The 13,086-nt window shown below is 45.1% G+C and overlaps 1 protein-coding gene across 3 annotated transcripts in view; it reads right to left on the bottom strand.

Annotated features, from left to right (window-relative positions):
- The window catches only part of LOC111974722 (activating molecule in BECN1-regulated autophagy protein 1A), a 294,670-nt gene that overhangs the window by 235,500 nt on the left and 46,084 nt on the right, over nucleotides 1–13,086 (bottom strand). For all 3 annotated transcript variants that reach the window (XR_011481056.1, XM_024002685.2, XM_024002686.2), the window contains exon 13: nucleotides 725–913. Coding sequence is in view for 2 of the 3 variants with exons in the window: in XM_024002685.2 (XP_023858453.1) it covers nucleotides 725–913 (189 nt within the window). In the remaining variant the exon portion in view is untranslated. The remainder of the gene's footprint in view (nucleotides 1–724; nucleotides 914–13,086) is intronic.

The following is a 13,086-nucleotide window of genomic DNA, read 5'->3' as shown; positions in this document are numbered from 1 at the left end:
TTTAAGAGTGTAACATACTGTTGTCAATCAAAGCAGCAGTCAGCGGCTCCATGTGTAGAAAGTGAAGTGAAGTTCTAATCAATGCTAAATGAAATTACAATTACAGAATGAAGTTGGCTAAATGAGGAGGAGTAGGCTACAATGATCAGCCAACAGGTAGGCTGTTTAATATGGAGTTGTTGTAGACAAGGACGAGGATCACACCATACTAGCATCAATTATCCTTGCTAGCAAGCTAGCTTCTTTAAATAGATTTGATGAAGTCAAGACAGACACCTCCAGATGAGATGATAGGTTGTCTATCACAGCAACAAGTTTGTCTAATTTGTGCGAGTCGGTTGGGCTACTTTCTTCCTCTCTGTGTCAGACACACCAACCCCTGCTCCCCCCCCCCCCGGGATGGAGGGATTAAAGAAAGAGTAATAACACACAGAAAGTTACCATTGCTGCACTGCTAACACCCATTTTCCAACTCTAGGGACACAGACCTTCAAAACATCACTATGAGACAGCCCACGTGAGCCTGACGACCCAAATTCGGGGGCCTGGCTCACGGACCACCTTGTTACTTCAGAGCAGGGGTGTCAAACTCATTCCATGAAGGGCCTAATGTCTGCTGGTTTTTGTTTTTTCCCTTTCAATTTCAATCAAGTACAAGGGAGGAGCGACACTCGGCCCTCCGTAGAATGAGTTTGACACATGATTTAGAGAGACAATGACTCACCGAATCTCTTGGAGTAGAGCATCTCTCCCAGGTTGTGAGGCGCCAGAGAGTAGATAGCCAGGATGCCCTCATCTGGGAAGCCCCGCTGGCTGCTGGGTATGAACACGGCCAGGAGCTGCCCGTCTGCAGAGATATCACAGCTGGCGTCATTGTAGATCTTGCAGTTCTGCACCAGCACGTTGACAGAGGCTGCAGTGGCAGGAGGAGAGGCACCGATATATGACCATTCAGTTTCACACATCTCCTACTGTGTACATGTCTGGTGCACATCAGCTATACAAAGAGCCCACATTGTWAATAGGCGAATGTCTCAGAAGCTTGGAGGGAGAACACAAGGAGAAGAAAAGTTCACATTATCATTCAGTCATATTTTRTACCCCTAAGCTAGTCCACATTGCAATGACATAGTAAATTGATCATTTACATATCTAGTATGTCTCAGAGAGCTGCACCTGCAAAGAAAAAAATAATAGTTCCCACTGCCAATAAACTATCAGACAACATTGCAAAGAAAACAAATGCTAATTTCAGTCTYTTCAAAATATTTACCTAAAGGAAGAAAAAAAACGAAAAAAAAAACTTTTGAATACTTATTTTGGCATTGATCTTAATGTTACATTCCAACACCCGGCATAATCCCTTCCTGTCTCCCTAGAGGAATAAACAATCCAAAACATGATTAAGTCATTTCTCAAAGCAGGCTCAGAGCAGTGGCTATATTAACACCTAACTCTCCTCCAAGTGTTGAGATACTGTAAGAAAGGAAGTAATACTGGTAATGACTATACTGACAACTTGATGTATTGATGGAAATAGGCTAAATAAAATGGAATGCATTTTTAGAGGGGTAACTATCAACAAGTGCAATGTCATTGTATTGATATTGTATTATCCATTCAACAACAAAAGGCTTTTCTAAAGGCTAAGGGTCCCAAATATGAGTATAAAAGTGTTAGTGTTTCTTATACAAAGAAAGCGTACCCTTATGGCAAAGCTGTGTCAAAGTGAACAAATGGGTCACATACAGCAGGCAGAGGGATATCGTCAGTTAGCTGCAAACAGACCATGCTCCAGTTCCTCTAGCTGGTCATTCCCTGCGCACACCTTGGTTGAGGGAGCCGTTCTCCTTCCAATAACCTAGTCCAAGGATGTCTGTTATGGAACCAATACCAGTGGGTCTACTTGAGTCCAGTGAGGACCATGGTGATGGCTGGTGAGGGAGGGGTGGACACTGCATAGTGTATGGCCCATACAAGGGGTGATCAAAGCTGCTTGTAGGGAAGATTTAAGGTGGGCCATGTCAATTAAGTAAAGCAGTGAAGTAGTAGCAATGTAGGGCCGGGCCCTTGGGGGCAGACCCGGTGTTTTCCCTCTCAGCTTTATGAGCTCAATCCGTCAAGCAAAGCTAAATGGACAGAGTAGGCGTGAAGCAGCGACTTGTGTAAGTCCATTTGTGCTTTCACAAACAAATACACTTAACTTGTATAGGGTACACAATGTGCAATGTATGAGTAATTGAGAGAGTTGAGCACAGTTGTCGATTCAAATGTTGAGAAAGTTCACTAGCCTCCAGATAACATTTGTCTACACGGTTCCAGATTTCAGTTATCGCCTGTGGCTCCGTATAAATTAAAACATGTAGACTACATTTAAAAAACACAAAAAATACTACCAAAAAGCAGTACAATTCCCATGACTCCAAGCATGAAAATGTTTTAACAACAACATCAACAGCTAAATACATTTATGTAAGTGGAGTAACCATATTACTGTTATTACATTTTTTCCTTACTATTAAGTAGCCTAATTAAAATGAATGGCTGGCCTTTCTGACAAACAATCTAAAACAACAATAATCAAAATGTTGTGTGTTGWGTAACATTTATTTATTTGTCTCATACACAGAATGTGGGATAAGTGGATGATTGTCGAAATTAAAAGGGATACTTTTTATTGTCAATACGCTTTCACATTCAAACGCTAAACTAATACATTTATTTACTGCGAAATTAAACCTCAAAGCCTCTCAGCAATAAAATTGGCCCAGCTTCCTGCCATCGCTGCCAACATACTGTGATTTGCATTTTAAGAGAACAGTCCAATAGCAAACATCCATAGGACGGATGGCTTGGTCAGGTGATGGAACTATGACATTCTTTCTTAAACTGTTCTAGGCTTCGTGAATATTATAGCTGACCCGCGTTTTTAAAAAGGCACTCCGTTGTGCCATATCCTGTTATCGATCAAATCGACATCACACGTCCGGCATGGCCATACAATTTCAACCACCCATTACTCAACTCCCAGACTGGTATAATCAAATTTTCGTTGAGGACAGAGGATTCCCCTCTGCCAGTTTCCTCTTGCTCCCTCACCCTCTCTCCAAACATGATCTGGCAGTTTGCGTCACACTACAAATTAGCTTTCCCCTTCAGCCACTCTCAGGCGGGATATTCTGCCAGTAATGGTGCAAAGCTCTGACTAAGTCGGGATGAGAGGAGAGCAATTTTTGTGCCCCCACCCGTATGTTTCCTAATCTGGGACAGGTCTGGGAGGAGAAGATGGGAGCTTCCTGGCCATTCAGTTGAGTTTTTTTGAGGATGCTGGCTTGTGATCTCTACTCCCCCAGCAGGCATATGGGTTGGATTTGCGAAAGACAGCAGACAATGTGTGTCACAGAACAAATAAGTCTAGGCAAGCAAGGTCAAAAAGTACCAGACAGATTTAAACTGAAAACAACAAAGTTATAACACTGCATGAAAAGCATGTCTGGTACCTCTCTTCACTGTTGGAACCATTGTGATAGAAATGTCAGGGGAATAAAATACYTCACTTTCACTGTAACAGTGAAGAGAGGTGCCACCTTTTCCATCCCAAATGTCATTAATAGGGGAAAATAACTAAATCGGAGGATGGGCAATGTAATCGCTCCTTGGACATTTACTATCCCACTTCCTCCATGCCCCAACCAGTCTACAAGATATCTGAGGACACATTTGTTTTACACTTTTTGTAAGAATATGGCTAGCTTTCCATGAGTGCAAGAGTCTTGATGTGAACGCACTGTTCCAACAACCAATTAATTTAGCAAGAGAAGAGAGAGTGGGGCCTTTGAAAATGTTCCACGATATCGGCATGGTTCCACACTTAATGCAATCTGCTTGTAACCACCAATTACTCTGCAAGGGTGAAAATACATCACGCAATCTTAGCATCTGAACTAGGTCTGTGACAATAGCAGTATCTCAATATTTTTTCGGTGGCAAAAATYAAAACACGAAGGACACCAAACTCGCTGGTCCTTTAAAAACCTGCTGTATGTAAAATATTGTGTGCTAATAGCTTGGAAAAGGACTGAATATCAACATTCGGGCTTTTTTCCTAAAGAAGTTTAATCCGCTTAGTATCTTGGCAAGGAAAACAACACTAACGAGTGTCACGATACTGGTATCGTCCCGGCAGGATTTCCATTAGCCAGTAAATGTCGGCTTTTGGCCGATAAAATAAATGAAAAGTCGATAAATKAAATTGTTGCCGGACAAATTGTCTGGAAGAAAAAAAGAAAACATTGTAAAATATWTWTWTWTTRTTTTTCCCATTGATGGAAATACTAGTCGATGTGCTCCAACTTCAAAGGCAAATATACTTCATAGGCTAATAAATCCACAAGCTGCTTGGAAATCAGTGTCGGGTGTGTGTGTTTCTATTTTTACTTCCGCAAAAGACGTGAGGTTCCCATAAGGGACTTCAGCTAAGTGTACCCAGACTGGGCAAAATTGGCAAAGATTGTATTGATTATCCCCGTTTTCAGTGTGCCTGCCGAGAGGGGATTCCCTCTTCAAAACAGAGTAAAGACGGCTTCAAGATCACGCCTTCTTGAGGACAAAGTAACGAGGCTGATATGCATCACAAGCTGCTGCAAGGAGAAGGACAGCTTTGATTCCCCAACAGCAACGGCTCACTGAGCAGGCCAACGTCTGCCGCAAACGCAGGTAAATTAGAGGCAAATGATTGTGTAGTCAGGCACTGTCCTAGCAGTTCAGCTGCCGCCCAGGGCAAGATCAACATACGCCGCCTCTGTGTCATGAATAGTACAAAGATTTGGAATAGATTGATAGACTCGAGAAATTATATGTATCATGCGCAATTGGTGCATTTCAGTTGAGCTTATTCAGTAGCACTTGGAAAAGAAACATTGTTGCCAAGTACTCACATTGAAGAATTACAATGTTGCAATCACTAGGAAGCCAACTGCCGCCTATAGCAGGAAACAGAGTTGTTATCACTAAACCCACGTATATCACACATGACATGAGTCACGATCCCACGATAGCTTAAATTACAATAAAACATTTATTAACATCATCCAGTAGAACTGTAAAAAGAGAGATATAATTCAAGCTTTGGAAACAAGTGCTATCATAAATGCATGGCATGGGACTCATTTCACAGGAGCATTGTAAAATAAGATTTTTCTCAATGAACCAGCCTTAACAAATATAGTTTATTTACATATCGAGAGGTGCAGTGGTCTAATGCACTGCATCTCAGTGRTAGAGGTGTCACCACAGACCCTGGTTCGATCCCGGGCTGTATCACAACTGGCCGTGGTCGGGAGTCCCATAGGGCGCCACACAATTGGCCCAGTGTCGTCTAGGTTAGGGGAGGGTTTGGCAGGGGTAGGCCGTCATTCTAAAATAAGAATTTGTTCTTAACTGACTTGCCTAGATAAATGAGTAAAATAAAATTGGATTGTACAACATCAGTTTTATAATTCGTTCATTTTGTGGCAACCTAGTGTCCTAGTGTCCTCTTTCCACTGCTGTGGTGCTGAATCGCAGCGGGAATGGGGAGGGCCAGCCTGGTCATGGCTAGAACGGGTCCAACTTTTGTCAAATTAATGTCAAAAGTTCAATTGTTTTGCATGTTATACTTAACAAAAATGCAAGAATGCAAGAATTACAAAGATTTTACTGAGTTACAGTTCAAATAAAGAAATCAGTAAATTTACAAATMAATTAGGCCCTAATCTATGGATTTCACATGGCTGGGAATAATGATATGCATCTGTTTGTCACAGACARCAGAAAATCTGTCAGCATCTGGTGACCACCATTTGCCTCATGCAGCGCTACACATCTCCTTTGCATAGAGTTGATCAGGCTGTAGATTGTGGCCTGTGGAATGTTGTCCCTTTCCTCTTCAACGGCTGTGCGAAGTTGCTGGATATTGGCAGGAACTGGAACACGCCGTTGTACACGTCAATCCAGATCATCTCAAACATGCTCAATGGATGACATGTCTGGTTATTATGCAGGCCATGGAAGAACTGGGACATTTTCAGCTTCCAGGAATTGTGTACAGAACCTTGGGACATGGGGCAGTGCATTATCATGCTGAAACATGATGGCAGCTGATGAATGGCACAACAACGGGCATCAGGATCTCATCACGGTATCTCTGTGCATTCAAATTACCATGATAAAATGCAATTGTGTTTGTTGTCCGTAGSTTATACCTGCCCATACCATAACCCCACCGCTACCATGGGGCACTCTGTTCAGAACTCAGCAAACCGCTCGCCCACACAACACCATACACATGGTCTGCAGTTGTGAGGCCGGATGGATGCACTTCAAAATAATCTAAAACAACGTTGAAGTGGCTTATGGTAGAGAAATGAACATTCAATTCTCTGCGAACAGTTCTGGTGGTCATTCCTGCAGTCAGCATGCCAATTGCACACTCCCTCAAACTTGATACATCTGTGGCATTGTGTTGTGTGACAAAACTGCACATTTTAGAGTGGCCTTTTATTGTCCCCAGCACAAGGTGCAACTGTTTAATGAGCATGCTGTTTAATCAACTTCTTGATATATGACATCTGTCACATGGATGGATTATATTGGCAAAGGAGAAATGCTCACTAACAGGGATTTAAACAAATTTGTGCACAAAATTTGAGCGGAAATATACTTTTTGTGCTTATGGAACATTTCTGGGATCTCTTTACATAGTGTTTATATTTTTGTTGAGTGTAGTTAATCCTAACCCTAAACCTTTTCCTAACCGTAACCTAATTTTCCAGGTTAAATTCTCCTAACCTGCAACGAAAAGTCAAATCTGAAGTTAATTTGACAAAAGCTGGATGGCTTCTAGCCATGACCGGCTGGCCCTGGTGTTCATAGACAGCCARTTTTTGTTATTTATTAGGCCTGGATTGTATTTGAGAGGTCTAGATTGTATTTGAAAACAGCTGTTTTTTGTTATTTATTAAAATGTTCATACAAATAGCCTATAGGAAATATCATTCGCAAATTATATTAAACAAATATATTTTGAAGATGTGTTTTATTACTGTGCAGGTGACTTGTTCTTCTACACCAAATGTTTTTTTATTTTCTATAAAACATTTTCTAAATGTAACCTTTTTTTAACTAGGCAAGTCAGTTAAGAACAAATTCTTATTTACAATGACTGCCTACACCGGAAAACCCGTTCAATGCTGGGCCAATTGTGCGGCGCCCTATGGGACTCCCAATCACGGCCGGTTGTGATACAGCCTGGATTTGAACCAGGGTGTCTGTAATGACCCCTCTAGCACTGAGATGCAGTGCCTTAAGACTCCTGCTCCACTCGGGAGCCTGATATAAATATAAATTATATTAAATTATGATTTGCAGCAGGGATGGAAATGCAACGGGCAATGCTTTGCTTTTCAATAAAAAGCAGTCTTGTTGGTATAAGAACATCGTTATACCTTATTTTGTTACAATTTAACAGGCTAATTTCTATTCTGTTCAAATGAATTACAATAATCCACATGCGATTTGGAGAACAGTGGGTGGACACACTAATGCATTACACACCCAATGCATATGGATGTCAGGTAAAATAAAATCMTGCCGGTCACGTTGTCCAGCTCCAAATTTTCCTGACGGAAACCCTGATGTGCATGCCTATGCATCACACACGAATAACCCCTGCTGCTGCAGATGTACTAGTGGGTTGGTCGAGAACCAATTGCCTACCTAAGCGCTTAAAAAAATTACCTATTGCACACCTGCCAACCCTGTATCATGCCAGTAGTACCAGAAGCACGTGGCAAATTGGAGATGTAGCACGAGCCGAATTGGGGGTTTCTTCCCCCGCACGTTCGCTGTTTGTGAGTCTGATGGCTTTTTAGACACGGTTCATAATCAACACTCAAAGCAAAATCATTTTGAAAACACATAAACAAATGATCGCATCGACACAGACCGCAAACAGGCTACACAAAGCTTATATTTAGCCTACGTAAAAAGGTGCTTATTGTATTTCTTTGCAGGGCATACATAATTATAGATCAGGCCCTATTAATTTGTGCGTACTTTTAACTTGGATCTCGTACCTGCGTAAATGGACAGAGAATTGCGTAGTTGATARGCAAAATGCGTGCATGTTGGCAGGTCTGCTACTGGTTACCCAAGAAGATAAAGATCCAGAATAGGATTATGACTAAATTATGCAGCAACGCCTGGAGAAAAGATGGCGCTGGAGGGAATGGCTGCCGTCATATTGGCTCTTAACAAAACAGGCTATTTTGTTCGTTTTTCACATTGGTCATGACTTGTTTTGTACATAATGTTGCTGCTACCGTCTTATGACCGAAAACAGTTTCTGGACATCAGAACTGAGATTACTCACCTCAAATTGGACGAGGAGTTGTTCTTCATTGAGTCGGACGCGAGGGATATACTACAGACACCCGACCAGGCCCAGAACCCCGTGATTCGCTGGAAAAGGAAACATCTCTTTCCACGAAAGTTACGAGGATGCCTTGTGAGGATCAAGCGACAAGTGGCTAATCTGCCCTTGCCTTCCGTCCTGCTAGCTAACGTTCAATCGCTGGAAAATAAGTGGGACGAACTGAAAGCACGTATATCCTACAAATGGGACATTAAAAACTGTAATATCGTATGTTTCACCGAGTCGTGGCTAAACGACGACATCAACATACAGCTGGCGGGTTATACACTGTCAGCAGGATAGAACAGCAGGCTCTGGTAAGACACGGGGTGGGGGGACAATGCATATATGGGGGGGGGGGGGGCAACACAGCTGGTGCACAATATCTAAAGAAGTCTCAAGGTTTTGCTCATCTGAGGTAGAGTATCTCATGATAAGCTGTAGACCACAATATCGACCTAGAGAGTTTCTGTATTTTTACAGAAACTCTGTTTACATCCCACCACAGACCAATGCTGGCACTAAAACCGCACATAAGGGGCTGTATTCCGCCATAAGCAAACAGGAAKACGCTCATCCAGAGGCGGCGCTCCTAGTGGCCGGGGACTTTAATGGAGGGAAACTTCAATCAGTTTTACCTAATTTCTATCAGCATGTTAAATGTGCAACCAGAGAGGAAAAACATTTTTAGACCACCTATACTCCACACACAGAGACGCATACAAAAAAACTCTCCCTCGCCCTCCATTTGGCAAATCTGACTATAACTCRATCCTCCTGATTCCTACTTACAAGCAAAAATTAAAGCAGGAAGCACCAGTGACTCAATCTATATAAAAAAGTGGTCAGACTAGAACCCGGAAGCTTATAAGAAATCCCGCTATGCCCTCCGACGAACCATCAAACAAGCAAAGCGTCAATACAGGAATAAAATCGAACTARACCGGCTCTGACGCTCGTCAGATGTGGCAGGGCTTGCAATCTATTCGACTACAAAGGGAAGCACAGCCGAGAGCTGCACAGTGACAAGAGCATACCAGACGAGCTAAATAACTTCTATGCTCGCTTCGAGGCAAGTAACACTGAAACATGCATGAGAGCATCAGCTGTTCCTGATGACTGCGTGATCACGCTCTCCGCAGCCGATGTGAGTAAGACCTTTACACAGGTCAACATTCACAAAACTGCAGGGCCAAACGGATTACCAGGACGTGTACTCTGAGCATTCACTGACCAACTGGCAAGTGTCTTCACTGACATTTTCAACCTCTCCCTGTCTGAGTCTGTAATACCAACATGTTTCAAGCAGACCACCATAGTCCCGGTGCCCATGAACACTAAGGTAACCTGCCTAAATGACTACCGACCTGTAGCACTCACGTCTGTAGCTATGAAGTGCTTTAAAATGCTGGTCATGCCTCACACCACCATTATGCCATTATCCCAGAAACCCTAGACCCACTCCAATTTGCATACCACCCTAACAGATCCACAGATGATGCAATCCCTATATTGCATTCCACACAGCTATTTCACACCTGGACAAAAGGAACACCTTTGTGAGAATGGTATTCATTGACTACAGGTCAGCATTCAACACAATGGTGCCCTCAAAGCTCATCACTATGTTAAGGACCCTGGGACTAAACACCTCCCTCTGCAACTGGATCCTGGACTTCCTGACGGGCTGCCCCCAGGTGGTATGGGTAGGTAATAACACATCCGCCACACTGATCCTCAACACGGGGCCCCTCAGGGGTGCATGCTCAGTCCCCTCCTGTAATCRCTGTTCACTCATGACTGCAAYGCCAGGCACGACTCCAACACCATTAAGTTTGCCGATGACACAACAGTGGTAGGCCTGATCACCGACAACGACGAGACAGCCTATAGGGAGGAGGTCAGAGACCTGACCGCAAGCCCCCATTCTCATCGACAGGCTATAAATGGAGCAGCAAACTCACATGGTCCAATTTCAGCAAGATAGTCGTGAAGAGGGAACGACAAAACCTATACCCCTCAGGAACAGGATCATTTATCGCCCTCCAGTTCCCTTGGAGAGTTCATCAATGAGCTTGACGCCCTGATAAGTTCCTTTCCTGAGGATGGCTCACTCTCACAGTTCTGGGTGACTTTAACCTCCCACGTCTACCTTTGACTCATTCCTCTCTGCCTCCTTCTTTCCACTCCTCTCCTCTTTTGACCTCACCCTCTCACCTTCCCCCCCTACTCACAAGGCAGGCAATACGCTTGACCTCATCTTTACTAGATGCTGTTCTTCCACTAATCTCATTGCAATCCCCTCCAAGTCTCCGACCACTACCTTGTATCCTTTTCCCTCTCGCTCTCATCCAACACTTCCCACACTGCCCCTACTCGGATGTATCGCGCCGTCCCAACCTTCGCTCTCTCTCCCCCGCTACTCTCTCTCTCCATCCTATCATCTCTTCCCTCTGCTCAAACCTTCTCCAACCTATCTCCTGATTCTGCCTCCTCAACCCTCCTCTCCTCCCTTTCTGCATCTTTGACTCTCTATGCCCCTATCCTCCAGGCCGGCTCGGTCCCCCCTCCTGCTCCGTGCTCGACGACTCATTGCGAGCTCACAGAACAGAGCTCCGGGCAGCCGAGCGGAAATGGAGGAAACTCGCCTCCCTGCGGACCTGGCATCCTTCACTCCCTCCTCTCTACATTCTCCTCTTCTGTCTCTGCTGCAAAGCCAATTTCTACCACTCTAAATTCCAAGCATCTGCCTCTAACCCTAGGAAGCTCTTTGCCACCTTCTCCTCCCTCCGAATCCTCCTCCCCCTCCTCCCCCCTCCTCCCTCTCTGCTGATGACTCGTCAACCATTTTGAAAAAAAGTCGACGACATCCGACCTCGTTTGCTAAGTCAAACGACACCGCTGGTCTGCTCACACTGCCTACCCTGTGCTTTGACCTCTTTCTCCCCTCTCTCTCCAGATGAAAATCTCGCGTCTTGTGACGGCCGGCCGCCCAACAACCTGCCGCTTGACCCTATCCCCTCCTCTCTTCTCCAGACCATTTCCGGAGACCTTCTCCCTTACCTCACCTCGCTCATCAACTCATCCTTGACCGCGGGTACGTCCCTTCCGTCTTCAAGAGAGCGAGAGTTGCACCCTTCTGAAAAAACCTACACTCGATCCCTCCGATGTCAACAACTACAGACCAGTATCCCTTCTTTCTTTTCTCTCCAAAACTCTTGAACGTGCCGTCCTTGGCCAGCTCTCCTGCTATCTCTCTCAGAATGACCTTCTTGATCCAAATCAGTCAGGTTTCAAGACTAGTCATTCAACTGAGACTGCTCTTCTCTGTGTCCACGGAGGGCTCCGCCCACTGCTAAAGCTAACTCTCTCTCCTCTGCTCTCATCCTTCTAGGACCTATCGGCTGCCTTTGATACGTGAACCATCAGATCCTCCTCTCCACCCTCTCCGAGCTGGGCATCCGCGCGGCCCACGCTTGGATTGCGTCCCTACCTGACAGGTCTCTCCTACCAGGTGGTGGACGTTGGCGAGAATCTGTCTCCGCCCACACGTGCTCTCACCACTGGTGTCCCCAGGGCTCTGTTCTAGGCCCTCTCCTATCTCGCTATACACCAAGTCACTTGGCTCTGCATATCCTCACATGGTCTCTCCTATCATTGCTATGCAGACGACACACAATTAATCTTCTCCTTTCCCCCCTCTGATAACCAGGTGGTGAATCGCATCTCTGCATGTCTGGCAGACATATCAGTGATGATGACGGATCACCACCTCAAGCGAACCTCGCAAGACGGAGCTGCTCTTCCTCCCGGGAAGGACTCCCGTTCCAATGATCTCGCCATCACGTTGACAATCCATTGTGTCCTCCTCCCAGAGTGCTAAGAACCCTTGGCGTGATCCTGGACAACACCCTGTCGTTCTCAACTAAACATCAAGGTGTGACCCGTCCTGTAGGTTCATGCTCTACAACATTCGCAGAGTTACGACCCTGCTCACGGCAGGAAGCGGCGCAGGTCCTAATCCAGCACTTGTCATCTCCCGTCTGGATTAACTGCAACTCGCTGTTGGCTGGGCTCCCTGCCTGTGCCATTAACCCCTACAACTCATCCAGAACGCACGCAGCCCGTCTGGTGTTCAACTTTCCAAGTTCTCTCACGTCACCCCGCTCCTCCGCTCTCTCCACTGGCTCCAGTTGAAGCTCGCATCCGCTACAAGACCATGGTGCTTGCCTACGGAGCTGTGAGGGAACGCACCTCCGTACCTTCAGGCTCTGATCAGCCTACACCCAACAAGGGCACTGCGTTCATCCACCTCTGGCCTGCTCGCCTCCCCTACCTCTGAGGAAGTACAGTCCCGCTCAGCCCAGTCAAAACTGTTCGCTGCTCTGGCAACCCCAATGGTGGAACAAAAACTCCCTCACACGCGCCAGGTCAGCGGAGTCAATCACCACCTTCCGGAGACACCTGAAACCCCACCTCTTTAAGGAATACCTAGGATAGGATAAAGTAATCCTTCTAACCCCCCCCCCCCCTTAAAAGAGTTAGATGCACTATGTAAAGTGGTTTTCACTGGGTATCATAAGGTGAATGCACCATTTGTAAGTCGCTCTGGATAAGAGCGTCTGCTAAATGAC

Source organism: Salvelinus sp. IW2-2015, linkage group LG15, assembly GCF_002910315.2.
Source record: "Salvelinus sp. IW2-2015 linkage group LG15, ASM291031v2, whole genome shotgun sequence".
NCBI lineage: Eukaryota > Metazoa > Chordata > Actinopteri > Salmoniformes > Salmonidae > Salvelinus > Salvelinus sp. IW2-2015.
Note: the sequence above shows the minus strand (reverse complement) of the source record. Positions and strands in the feature narration are given on the sequence as shown.